This window comes from Aegilops tauschii, chromosome 5, assembly GCF_002575655.3.
Source record: "Aegilops tauschii subsp. strangulata cultivar AL8/78 chromosome 5, Aet v6.0, whole genome shotgun sequence".
NCBI classification, from domain to species: domain Eukaryota; kingdom Viridiplantae; phylum Streptophyta; class Magnoliopsida; order Poales; family Poaceae; genus Aegilops; species Aegilops tauschii.
The window spans coordinates 219,015,056-219,026,148 of record NC_053039.3 but is presented as its reverse complement, the minus strand read 5'-3'; the positions used below and the strand labels follow the sequence as shown (position 1 = coordinate 219,026,148).

Here is an 11,093-nt window from a genome sequence, read left to right as displayed (position 1 = left end):
ACAAGTTATACACTTGGCACTTGGGGGCTAATGCCAATTGCTTCTTATCAAAATATTGTTATAAGTCCCAAGCTCAATACAAGTATTATTCTTGGCACTTGGGGGCTAATGCATATTTGTTCAAGTTAAGGCTATGGATTTTTCTTCCATCAATCAGCTTGATCCAGCGGTTTACAAAGGTATTCAACAAGAATTTTTAGACTAACAGCATGAAGTCCTAGTTCATCCTCGAAAGGATAAACCGGCCCTTGGGGGCTACTGGAGTTGATAGTCTAAACCGGTCATAAGGAAAGAATACTTATGCAGAGTTAGTGACATTTACCTCATACCGCTCCTTCATCATGTTCACTAAACCGGCTTCATAATCACGGCTTGTGTACAAACGGTTTCAAAACCCAGAATGGATATCTTGGGCATTGAGGTGGGCATAGCTTTCCAAATCCGTTTTCCACTTGCCCTTGTCCATAGCAGCAAATTCTTCCTTGGCACTATGCTTTGATAAAGCAATAGGGTTGCCAGGGGTGGTGTAGCCAAAGCTAGTAACTACAACATCATCCATTTTGTCATCAGCAGCTTTGAATGGGCTTGGCGGTTTATCAGCAGATTTGACTGGGCTTGTTGGTTTATCAGCATGGCCCGTCGGATCAATTTCCACTTGTTCAACAAAAAAGTCATGATCTTGCGGTGGCGGATCATCAAGAATAGCGTCAGCATTTGGTTCCAATGGTTTCGGAGATTTCTTCGGTTCAGTGGCCGTGTTGTCGTCAGCCGGTTTATTCAACTTGGCCTTTTTGCTGGGTCTGGCTTTAGCCCTGAAAGGGACGAACATAAAGGTTAGTATAAGTGAGTAAACGTAAGGTATAAAGGGTTAGTTTGATATGCTCACCCAGGAACAGTTTTGAGGGGCGGAAGTTGTGTCCCTGTGGACTCGCCTGAGGAAGAATGAGAAGTTCCCTGATAGTTTGAATCGGACGGATTAAGAGGTTGTCGGAAATAACCCGCCTTGGGATAAGATGTGTCAGAAATATGAGAGACCTCTGGGCGGCGTTTACGAACCGGCGTGCTCGGTAAACCGGACGAAGTAACCACCTGGCCACTATGCCGGGTTGTGTGGCGAGCTTTGTGTTGTTGTTTCTTCAAAAGAAAGTTTGGATCCAAATAAGCTAGAGGGTGTGAAAATCTTACTTTCCGGGTTGCTTGACGGGTTTTCTGTGTTGGCAGAGGATCTGAACCGGAGGAAAGAATAATTACCTCTACATCATCAGCATGGCTAGCCTCAGCATCATCCTGATAATGGTCATTGTCAATGAGGTGTATGAAAAAGGAGCCAAGAGAATCAAGTTCTACCTCTGATTCCGGGTTACCAAGATCATCATCGATGTTCAACTCAGTGGACTCGGTGGTTTTCTTCTTGGCAGGTTTCTTGGTGACCTTGGTCTTGGGGCGAGGCGTCTTGGCCGGTTTATCCTGTGGTTTTCCAGAATGGGTCATCACCCTGTTAAAAATTGACAAAGGTTATAAGGAAGTGTTAAAAGGATCGGATTAAAACAGGAGTCATGCAATTCTTACAGCTAGCGGTTTATTTGAAACACAGAAGGGACTAAGCCATGTTTTACTGCAGACAACCACCGGTTCATCCAATATCTTCTTGACAGCTTTAGTAATTTCAGCGTTAGTTAGCTGAATGTCAATGTGCCGTTGAGGGTCTTTCAAGTCCCCTGTGTACTCGCACATTAAATCGGGGCGACGGCCTAAAGGCAAAACGCCCCAAGTGATCCAGCAACGAACGAAATCAATGCCTGTCAAACCGTTGGCCACAAAGGCTCTGAGCTTTGAAAGCTGTGGTGCATATTTGGCCCGTTCCTTTGCAGTCAGCCTTTGGGGGAGTGGATGTGTGCCAGCAAGCCGGTGAGCACGGTAACTGGGCAGAGGGTTTTCGCCGGTTGGAGATGTATCTTGGCAATAAAACCATGTTTGATTCCAATCTTTGGGGTGGCTGTGATGCTTGGCGTGAGGGAAGCTGACATCTTTCCTTTTCTGAATTGACACACCGCCAAGTTCAATATTGGGACCATCAGTAAACTCAGTACATCGATTTAAGTAGTAGAAATCTCTGACCAGTTCAACTGTGGTCTCTTCTTGTAAGTAAGCTTCGCAAAAGACTTGGAAGTTGCAAATATTGGACACAGAGTTAGGTCCAAATATCCTGAGGGTGGAGTTGGAAGAAATGGAGCACTTCACGGAAAATTATTGATCCGGGAGGGCTGAACCCTCGACCCAGATGATCAACAAAAACGACCACTTCCCCATCCTTGGGCTCAGGTGGATTTTCTGGACCAGGAGCTCTCCAATGGATGTTATCCTTCTTTGCTAAAGCGCCAGTCGCAACACATCTGTTCAGTTCTTCTTTTGTAACCCGGGACGGAACCCAGTTGCAGGCATAAAAGGATTTGGCCATCCTGTTCAACAACCTGGAGGAAGATTTGTGCCGGTTTAAGATTCATGATTAATCCGTTAAAGGTTAAAAGGCAGAAAGTGTTGAAGCATATTAAGGTGTTAAACCAGAGGTTGGTGTTATCACAGTTACAAAGACGAGCAATTGGCGGTTTAAGAGGGGACTAATGGTACCTGACGGGTTATCATTTTCTAAAAGTTAAACCGCCTATACTGGTATTGAAGGTACAAATCTGAAGTTGGAAAATGACCAAGTGATGAAAAAACAGGTTTCACAAGTTGGCATTATAATTTTGGATCTACCGCGTGCCAGAAAATGAAAATATATTCAGACCTAAATATTGGTATCGAAGGAGTTGATAAAGGTTCAGATTGGAGTTTCTACTTAAACGAGATGCACTGATTAAAAAAAGAAGGACTATGGCCATCGCTATACAGGATAAATATCGAGGTTTGAATCAAAGAACCACTACGCAATGACGAACACCGACAAACACCGATTAACGCTCAAACCCTAATGACAGATCTATGACGGAAGAAAGGGAGGCTTACTGATGCTGATGGAACAGCGGAGAGGCGCCGTGATTTTTTGGTGTGTTCAGGGTGATGCAGCGGCCGGAGTTGAGGTCGAAGATGAGGCTTGATGGCGGCGGCTGAGCTCGAGTACTAGGTCGACGCAAGGAAGAAGACAAAGCGAAGAGGCACGGGGGGAAAGTGAAAGAGACCCTCGGCCCTATTTATAAGGCGAATGGATAAGAGGCAAGCGCGGGAATCAAGGAGGTTAAAAAACGGATCTGTAGGCGTGCGGACGCCTCGATCTTCAAAGATTCATTAAAGAAAAGGAGATGCATTAAAAAGATTTTTATTTATAAAGTTAATGACAGATGACATCACGGTGGATTATCAGGATCTTGGAAGATGACGTCACGACGAGTTACAAGGTTTTCGTGAAGGTGTTGAAGAAGGAATTTTTCCAAGTACTGAAGATTGACATGAACAAGTTCAAATCAACCTGGGGCCTAATGTTGGGGATATAACTATTGAGTATAACCTGCCTAGGAGGGGACGGGTTATGCTCATAGTGATTTACTCATATTGAAGCCCATGAAGACAAGGAGTATGGCGCTTTACGGAGGAGATTTAACAAGAAGGCCCAAGGCCCAAAGGCGGATTAGGGCCCGTAGATGTAAACAGACATAAGATGTATGACTTGTGTTGTAAGATAGGAAAGAGTAGAAACCAAGCCGGACACGTTCATGAGCTGGCCGGGATTCTGTGAACCACCGGGCGTCAACCTGTGTATATAAAGGAACGACCAGGCGGCGGTTTAGGGACAAGAAACAGCAGATCGAGAGCCAGGCTTAGCGTATTCGCTCCCTGGTCATCGAAACCCTAGCAATACCGCCTCAAACTGGATTAGGCCTTTACCTTCACCGCAAGGGGCCGAACCAGTATAAACTCCTCGTGTCCTTTGTCCTGCCTAAACCCTTTAAGCTAACTTCGTTGCGATGGCTCCACGACTAAGTCCTCGCACTAGGACATCTGACGTGACAATTCCACGACAAAAATGAAGGCAGGCTCTGATGTATCTTCATCCCTAAAAGGGCAATAGGGGTGGTCGTAGTAGTTGTCAGCCTCCCGCTCTTTTGCAAATTCCCAACCATCTGTGATGTAGTCGATCATGTTCCATGACTTGTACGTGGCGTACGCGTCTACTCCTGCGTACTCGATGAGGTTGTTTGGCAGCGGGCTAATCCCCCACAGTTTGTGGTCTTCCTGCGGGTCGATGTTCTTCTTCATGCCTTTGTAGAATGGGTGGATAACGTTGGCTGCAACATCAGTCAAGGAGTCGTACTCTTTTTTCCGGTGTATGGAACTCTCCAGAGGCGCTGAATGTCGATGAACTTGTTGGGGTTTATCTCCAAACCAGACATCTTCAGCTTCTCTTTGTCGCTTTCAATGCTGAAATCGGCAAATGTGAACAACCTCTCATGCTGCAGCATATCGTTCAGGCGCTTGGGCCTGCAAGGGGAGAGACATTTTGAAAATTAGCATTAGTTTGATGTTTGAATTATTCATTTTTGTTTTGTTTTACAAGCGATGAATCCATGAAGTAGATGCTTATATAGCATAATTAATGGATGAATGTACTTCAGAAACTAGTAAACAAAGTTCTGAAATGAAATTCAAGTACATCATGTTATTTTTATTTTTGGATTATACATAGTTGCAGTCATTGTTGTATGTGCTACTTTACTACTAGTTTAGTTTACTTTTGTTGAATAGATAACACATAACCAGTGCTTCACCAAGTCCTTAGTTTTTTTTTTGCTTATGAAAATAACATTAGATCAAATTCAGAAAATACTTCACTACATCAAGTTCAGAAACATCTTTTTAATACATTGAGTACATAAACTACACTATTGGATCAAGTTCAGAAACTACACTAGTCGATCAACTTCAGAAATTAATCTTCCGCAAGATTTTCCAAATAGTAATCTAGTGCATCAGGTTCAAAAATACATTTATAGTGTATCTACTTGAAAAAATGCAGTATTGCATCCACTTTTCACAAACCACACTAGTACATCTAGTTAGGATACAACTCTCATGAAATTTTCAGGATACAGTACTAATAAAACAGATGAACCAAAATAGGGAAAATGAGTAGGATGGGTCACCATTTTGTGGCCGCTGCAATGTGGTACACCAAGCAGAGCTCATCAACGCACAACTGCAGGACTGCTGCCATCTAGGGAGGTTCATCTTCGCTGGTGTAGTGCACACCAACGCCGACGATCTTACGAAGCTTGCCGCCAGCCTTCCTCCAGAGCCTGGAGATCATCTTGTTGGCCTTGTCTGGTTCGCTGATGCAGACGATCTCCAGCGTCTCCTTGCCGTGGAGCTCAACCCCTGTGAGTGTTGTGGTGTACTCGCGCTTCTCGCTGGGGACGTGAACGTCGACGAGGTTGCTGGTCTTGTCCGACGTCTCGCCATGATGACACTTGGCGGACGGTTCCTCTGCCATCACCCTCCTCCGACGACTGTGGGCTTGGGAGAGAGAGAAGTTTGTGGTTTGTGAGCAGTGGAGATGGAAGCGGCAATGGTGGTTTCTGGGAATGAGGGAGAGATGGAAGAGAATGGGGTTTTTTGCAGTGCATCGACGGGGATGTGTGGGAGGCGGTTCGTCGGGGGCGTTGGTGTAGTGGGTGTAGTGGCGTGGGGTCGCCGTTTGGAGTCCCTTGTGGCAACCGCCCAGTGGATGGTGCGGGCGGTGTACTGATGGTCTTTCTGAACTAGGACTGGCAGAAGCAGACATAGCTTGTTTTTGAAATGATGTTTTTTGAGGTGTTCACGGGTGTGTTTGGTTACTATGCATCTGTACTAACGAGTGTGAATTATCAGTACTGATGTACTATAAGAGTTTAATTTTTCCTTAACATATTTTTGCTGAGCTACTGGTCGACAGTAGTGTTGGCGTTACATAAATCTAGATAAGTTTTTAAAAATGTTTTTGTGACTGCATTCAAAAGGATTATCAAACGGTTTACATAATAATGTCACTTGTCCAGCTGGCACAAATCACAAATTATATCTTAACTATAGTACTGATCGAGAAATCGATGATAAAGCTAAATAAGTTTTGGTAACGACAGTATTTCTGATATGTTTCCTCATTGTGTATGGAGGCAACTGAGAGTACAAGCTTATTTTTTCAGTTGACGCAGCAGCATAACCACTATGGATTTTTCATTCTTGAGCTCCTCCTAACTCGCCCCGAATGTGGTCCCTTGCCGGCGCCCTTTCCTGCTTGAGCCTTGGCAGCTTCATCGTTAGTTTTAGTTTCCTCGTCCCCAACACTGTCATCTTGATTGTCTTCGTCTGATTGGTCGTCATTCTTGTCAAACTCTTCTTCTTCATCCTCTTCTTTTGATTTTTTGGAACTCTGGACTTTGCCCTGTTTTTGTTCAGCGCCACTGACCTCCTTGCCCACTTTGCACGTGCGGGCATTATGTCCGTCAGTTCCCCCACACTTGCGGCAAGTGTAGCTGCTACGTGTGTCGTCTCCATTGGTTGAAACCTGGGCGGCTCCAATCTGCTTCTGCAGCATTTACTTGTTGACAGTGGCATCTGTGCGGAGTGGGCATGTGCGGTAATTATGGTTGGTCACGACGTTGCAGAATTCGCATGCCCTTATCCCGAGAGGTTTGTCGTCCGGGCCAAATTCCACACGCCTGATGGGGCGTGGCGGCTTTTTGGCTACTGCTTTTGCTGCTTTCGTTGCCTGCGTCTTACTCTTCCTCCCCTTTGTGTTTGAGAATATGGGTGGTTTAATCACCGTTTCCTGCTGCTGCTGGTAGTATGTCCTATTGTCATGTCATTCGCCTACAGCACCATCAAGCTCATGATCTTGCACGTGATTATGTTGCTGCTCTTGAGTGTGCACATGGGCAAGCTCTGGTTGCTGTTGCTCATCTTCCTCATTGTCGAATGGGTCAATAGCTCCCAGATGGTTCATCTCGGATAAGATTGTAGCAATATCCTGCTCAATGGCTCCATTGTCCGCGACACCTCCGTTTTCAGCAGAATGCATGGCGTCGAGTTCTTGTTCAAGTTTGTCCATGACGATCCGTGACCTCGCCATTTGCTCTTGGCTTCTCAAGCTTTTTCTGTGCACCCTCATGTTCTGCTGCAGCAGTGTGCTTTCAATGCAGTATTGGGAGGCCTTGTTTGACGCTACTTCCCTCAAGTCATTTCTGTTGAATGTTGGCTGGATGTTCGGGCGTTTGGTGTATCTCCTGAGGATGTATTTCTCTGGAACGCTGTCAGCCTTGATTGTCTGCATCATGCACAGGACATGCACACAGAAAATACCTGTAGTTTTTGGAAGAGGTGCATGTTTTTTGTCATTTCATTCAAACAAAAACTTTGCAAAAATAAGTAGTACAACATGTAACATCTTTTTTTTAGTGCTCACCTGTGTGGTCCCATAGCTTGCACTCGCAGTCATATATTTCTCCCACGGGGTCTGCAACCACCTGGAACGCGTGCTGAGCCCACGCAGACAGTTTTTGTGGCTTGTTGTAGCGCACGGGGTACTTTGTGGGCTCTTCCGTCTCTGTCGCCGTGAAGAGTGTGCTCAGTTTTAGCCTTTTTCTGATCTCGTTGTACACAGCTCGTGAGTAAAGCTTTGCCATCTGGGTGTCAAACCCATAGAAGGTCAGCGTGTTTTGTTCCTTCTGCCCAAGTAAGAGTGATGACCAAATTATTAGTTTTCTTGCAGCAAAAACTTGTCTAACTAATAAAGTTTTACTTCAGCAAGCATGTTATTTTGTCTCAAGACAGGTGATAGATAGAGCTATACCCGGTTACCCATTGTCTCCTGGTTCTCTGCCTGCGTCCTAGTTTTGACGCAGGAGTTTACCTGGCTGACAAACCGGTGGAGGTTTTGTCTCTCACTTACGAAGTTCCTCTTGAGCACATAGTTCATGCTCTCACTTTGTTGTTTCGATGTCATTTTGGTGCAGAAAATTTCTTTGTAGTAGGCTGATATCCATCTCTCACACTCTTTCCACATGGCCACCATCGTGGCATCATCATGGAGGTTGTACTTATCCATGAGTCTTTTCCAGGCAGCCTCAAACTCAGTTGGCATGAGGGGCCAGTTGAGGATTGATGTGAATTCATCCTTAAAGTCTTCGTGCAGGTTGTACAGGTATGCGAGGTGTTCCCTGTACTTCTTCATAATGTGCCAGCGGCACAGCTTGTGTACTGTGTTCTTGAAAGCATATGGGATCGCCAAAGCCATTGCCGGACACTGGTCTAGTAATGAGAAAAGAGACGTGGAGTGGTCAGCAGATGGTAGTGCATATATATATAATAGAACTGACACAACATTTTTACATGTAGTTTTGGCGGTTGTACCTGTGAGGATGCATGTAGGAGCCTTCCCTCTCATGCACCTTAAAAATGTCTTGAACAACCATTTGAATGAATCTGCATCCTCATCTCTTATCAGGGCGAAACCAAAGACTGTAGTTTGTAAGTGGTTGTTAGTACCCACAAACACCCCAAGTGGCATATTGTACTTGTTGGTCTTATATGTGGTGTCAAACGTTACGCAGTCACCGAAGTCATGATATGCCCCTCGGCAGATTGCGTTCGCCCAGAATATGTTCTTAACTCTGTCGGACTCATCAAGTTGCATGTCACAAAAAGAATTCCCTGTTTATAGCTTTCATCTCCCTAAAGAAGTTGACAGTCTTTAGGACATCGTCCACATCATCCATCCTTGAATTCTTTGCTTTGCTGCATATTAAAAGTGAACTGTCATTCAAAAATGCATGTTGAACTGGCGTCAGGTCATGCGTTGCATAATATGTTTGTACTGACAGAGGAAAATAGACGGAGGGGTTTTATGGGAGAAGAACAAGTTTATACTTACAGGTTAATCAGGTCTTTGGCATCCATTTCGAGGAAGTAGCTACCAGGGTCATCGCCGCCCAGTATGCTCTTGATTTTCGCGTGTTCAATGCCATGGAATTGCAGGTACTTGACGTACTCAAAGATTGTTTTGTCAAAGTTTTTGTGGGAGTGCAAGAAGACAAGCATTTGGGGGGGTGAGCTATAGCATGTGGTTGTGTTCCGAGACTATCTCTTTTACAACAAGTGTTCCATCCTTTTCCCTCTTCAGCCTCATTTTAGCCCCGCAGTTAGTCATGGTTGTCGTATTGTTCCGCTATCTATTTGCTTCTGACACCTTCAATCCATACACTCCATGGCACGTGCAATAAAGGTAGACTCTGGTCTCAACCTTGGAGCCTTCCCTGACAGCAAAACCCGCGTGCTTTGCATAGACGTTGTAGAAGTCCTTTGCTTCTTTGAAAGTTTCAAAGCGCATCTCTAGCCTTGGCAGAACGTCAGCTTCAATGTTAGGTGGCTGCACGCAACAGTGAGCAAACAAAAACGCAGTTATGAAATGTTAGATGGTGTGGTCACAGTACCATGGTATGGACTGTGCTTGTATGTTTTTTCGAATGGATACTTACATGTGTATAGCTCTGTGCTGCCTCCGGTGTTTGCTGTTCACCCTGGTGTATGGGCGCGGGTGGTGTCACCCTTGGCACATGCAGCAATGCATCTCTTAGAGGGAGCAATGTTGACGAAGCTCTCCTTCTCTCATTGTACGGTCGTCTTCCCTCAGATTCGTTGTGAGGTTGCTCGTGTCTATATGGCTCATATCTTGTACTTTGGACCCTGCTAGAGTGGCCAAAATTTCTGTCTCTTTGGCCTGGTCTTTCCGTCCCAACCGCTTTTGCAGCACGGATGATTGATGTTGATGGAGCGACTGGTGGAAGCATGTGTGTCCTTGCCTTTCTGCATGCGCTAGGGAAGGAAAACATTTGTTGTTGGGGAAATTGTTGGCCTTGATGCAACCCAGCAGTGGCAAAGCTTGTATTCCTAGATATCAGTGTTTGCTGCATAGAAGAACCTGTCCGTGCTTCTGATGATTCCGGTGTATCTTCAAATCTGCTTATATTGTTGAAGTATCCAATTGCTATTTCTGGTGTTACCCAACCAGGCGGTGCCCCATATCTGCTTGGCTCATCAAACTCTCGCAGCGTTTGCCGCCTTGCATGCTTCTGCAATGACATTCAACAGTTTTGGGATTAATCTTTTCTGCATTTTTCTCGTATACATGCTATGGGTAACATGTCATGCACTGAAGGCAATGTACAAGTTGAACTTGCATCGCCGGCTATTATTTAAACTTTGTTCTCTGTTTTGTATCTGGTTTAGTTTTCAGTCGAACTGATGAACGTACATGTTCAACACTGATGTACTGATGTACTGTTTTTTAGCACTGCTTGCAAATTGAACATTGAACTTCAGAGATGTATGGATATGCATATATATAAAACTGATGCATGTCTTCTCTTTTGTTCATCTATAACTTATGCAACTACACTAGAAGTACTCCTAGTTTATGTATCATTGAACTTACAGTGTAACAAGTGTATATTTTTTTCAACAACATTCTTTCACTAGTTCGAACTGACGCAACTACACGGCATGTACTATTAGAAATAACATCATGCAACTTGCAGTGGTAGCTGAACCTTATATAAAGCCTAGTAGCTACTTGGACTAATGCATAAGTTTATGTTTTTTGGCTTGAACTGAAGCTAGCATATTAGAGGTACTGACAGTAACCTCGACATCCAAATTGTGCATCAAGTGGCAGGGGTGTAATGAACTGATGCAAGCATTTGCAATGTACTATCAGGTTCTGCATCGTAGGAACAAGCTCCACTGATGCAGCACACATGTAGTACTGATGAATCTGATAGTGTAACATGTAGGCAAAGCATAGTGTGTGCATTTTTTAAACTGAATCTTCTTCATAGCTGGACTGATGAACTGATTCAATTTTTGAGGAAAATTAGGGTGGGAAGCAGACATCACCTCCATTGGCATGTTTTTGGATCTGACTTCTTCTTCTTCCTCTCGTGGGCGGCGTACTGGCATGTTTTTGGGAGGCGGCGCCATTGATGAAGGCAAGGAGCTTGGGGAGATGACGGCGCTGCTGCTTGTGGTGGACGTCCGGCGACGAGGTTCGGGGAGGCAGCGGCTGG

The 11,093-nt window shown here is 44.8% G+C and overlaps 1 protein-coding gene across 1 annotated transcript; it reads right to left on the bottom strand.

Moving 5' to 3' along the window:
* Positions 1-6,835: 6,835 nt before the first annotated feature.
* LOC109752000 (protein FAR1-RELATED SEQUENCE 5-like) lies at positions 6,836-8,266 on the bottom strand. Its single transcript, XM_020310861.1, has 3 exons — positions 7,823-8,266; positions 7,436-7,697; positions 6,836-7,332 (listed from the first exon to the last, which is right to left on the bottom strand). Exons 1-3 carry the CDS (start codon positions 8,264-8,266, stop codon positions 6,836-6,838), a joined length of 1,203 nt encoding a protein of 400 aa, XP_020166450.1.
* Positions 8,267-11,093: the final 2,827 nt, after the last annotated feature.

What these genes read in the sequence shown, in the direction of transcription:
- LOC109752000 (XM_020310861.1), bottom strand. Translation starts at nt 8,266, where the DNA reads ATGGCTTTGGCGATCCCATATGCTTTCAAGAACACAGTACACAAGCTG. An exon ending in AGGAGACAATGGGTAACCGG is followed by an intron (nt 7,698 to 7,822) that starts GTATAGCTCTAT and finishes TTACTTGGGCAG; the next exon opens with AAGGAACAAAACACGCTGAC. An exon ending in CAAGCTATGGGACCACACAG is followed by an intron (nt 7,333 to 7,435) that starts GTGAGCACTAAA and finishes CAAAAACTACAG; the next exon opens with GTATTTTCTGTGTGCATGTC.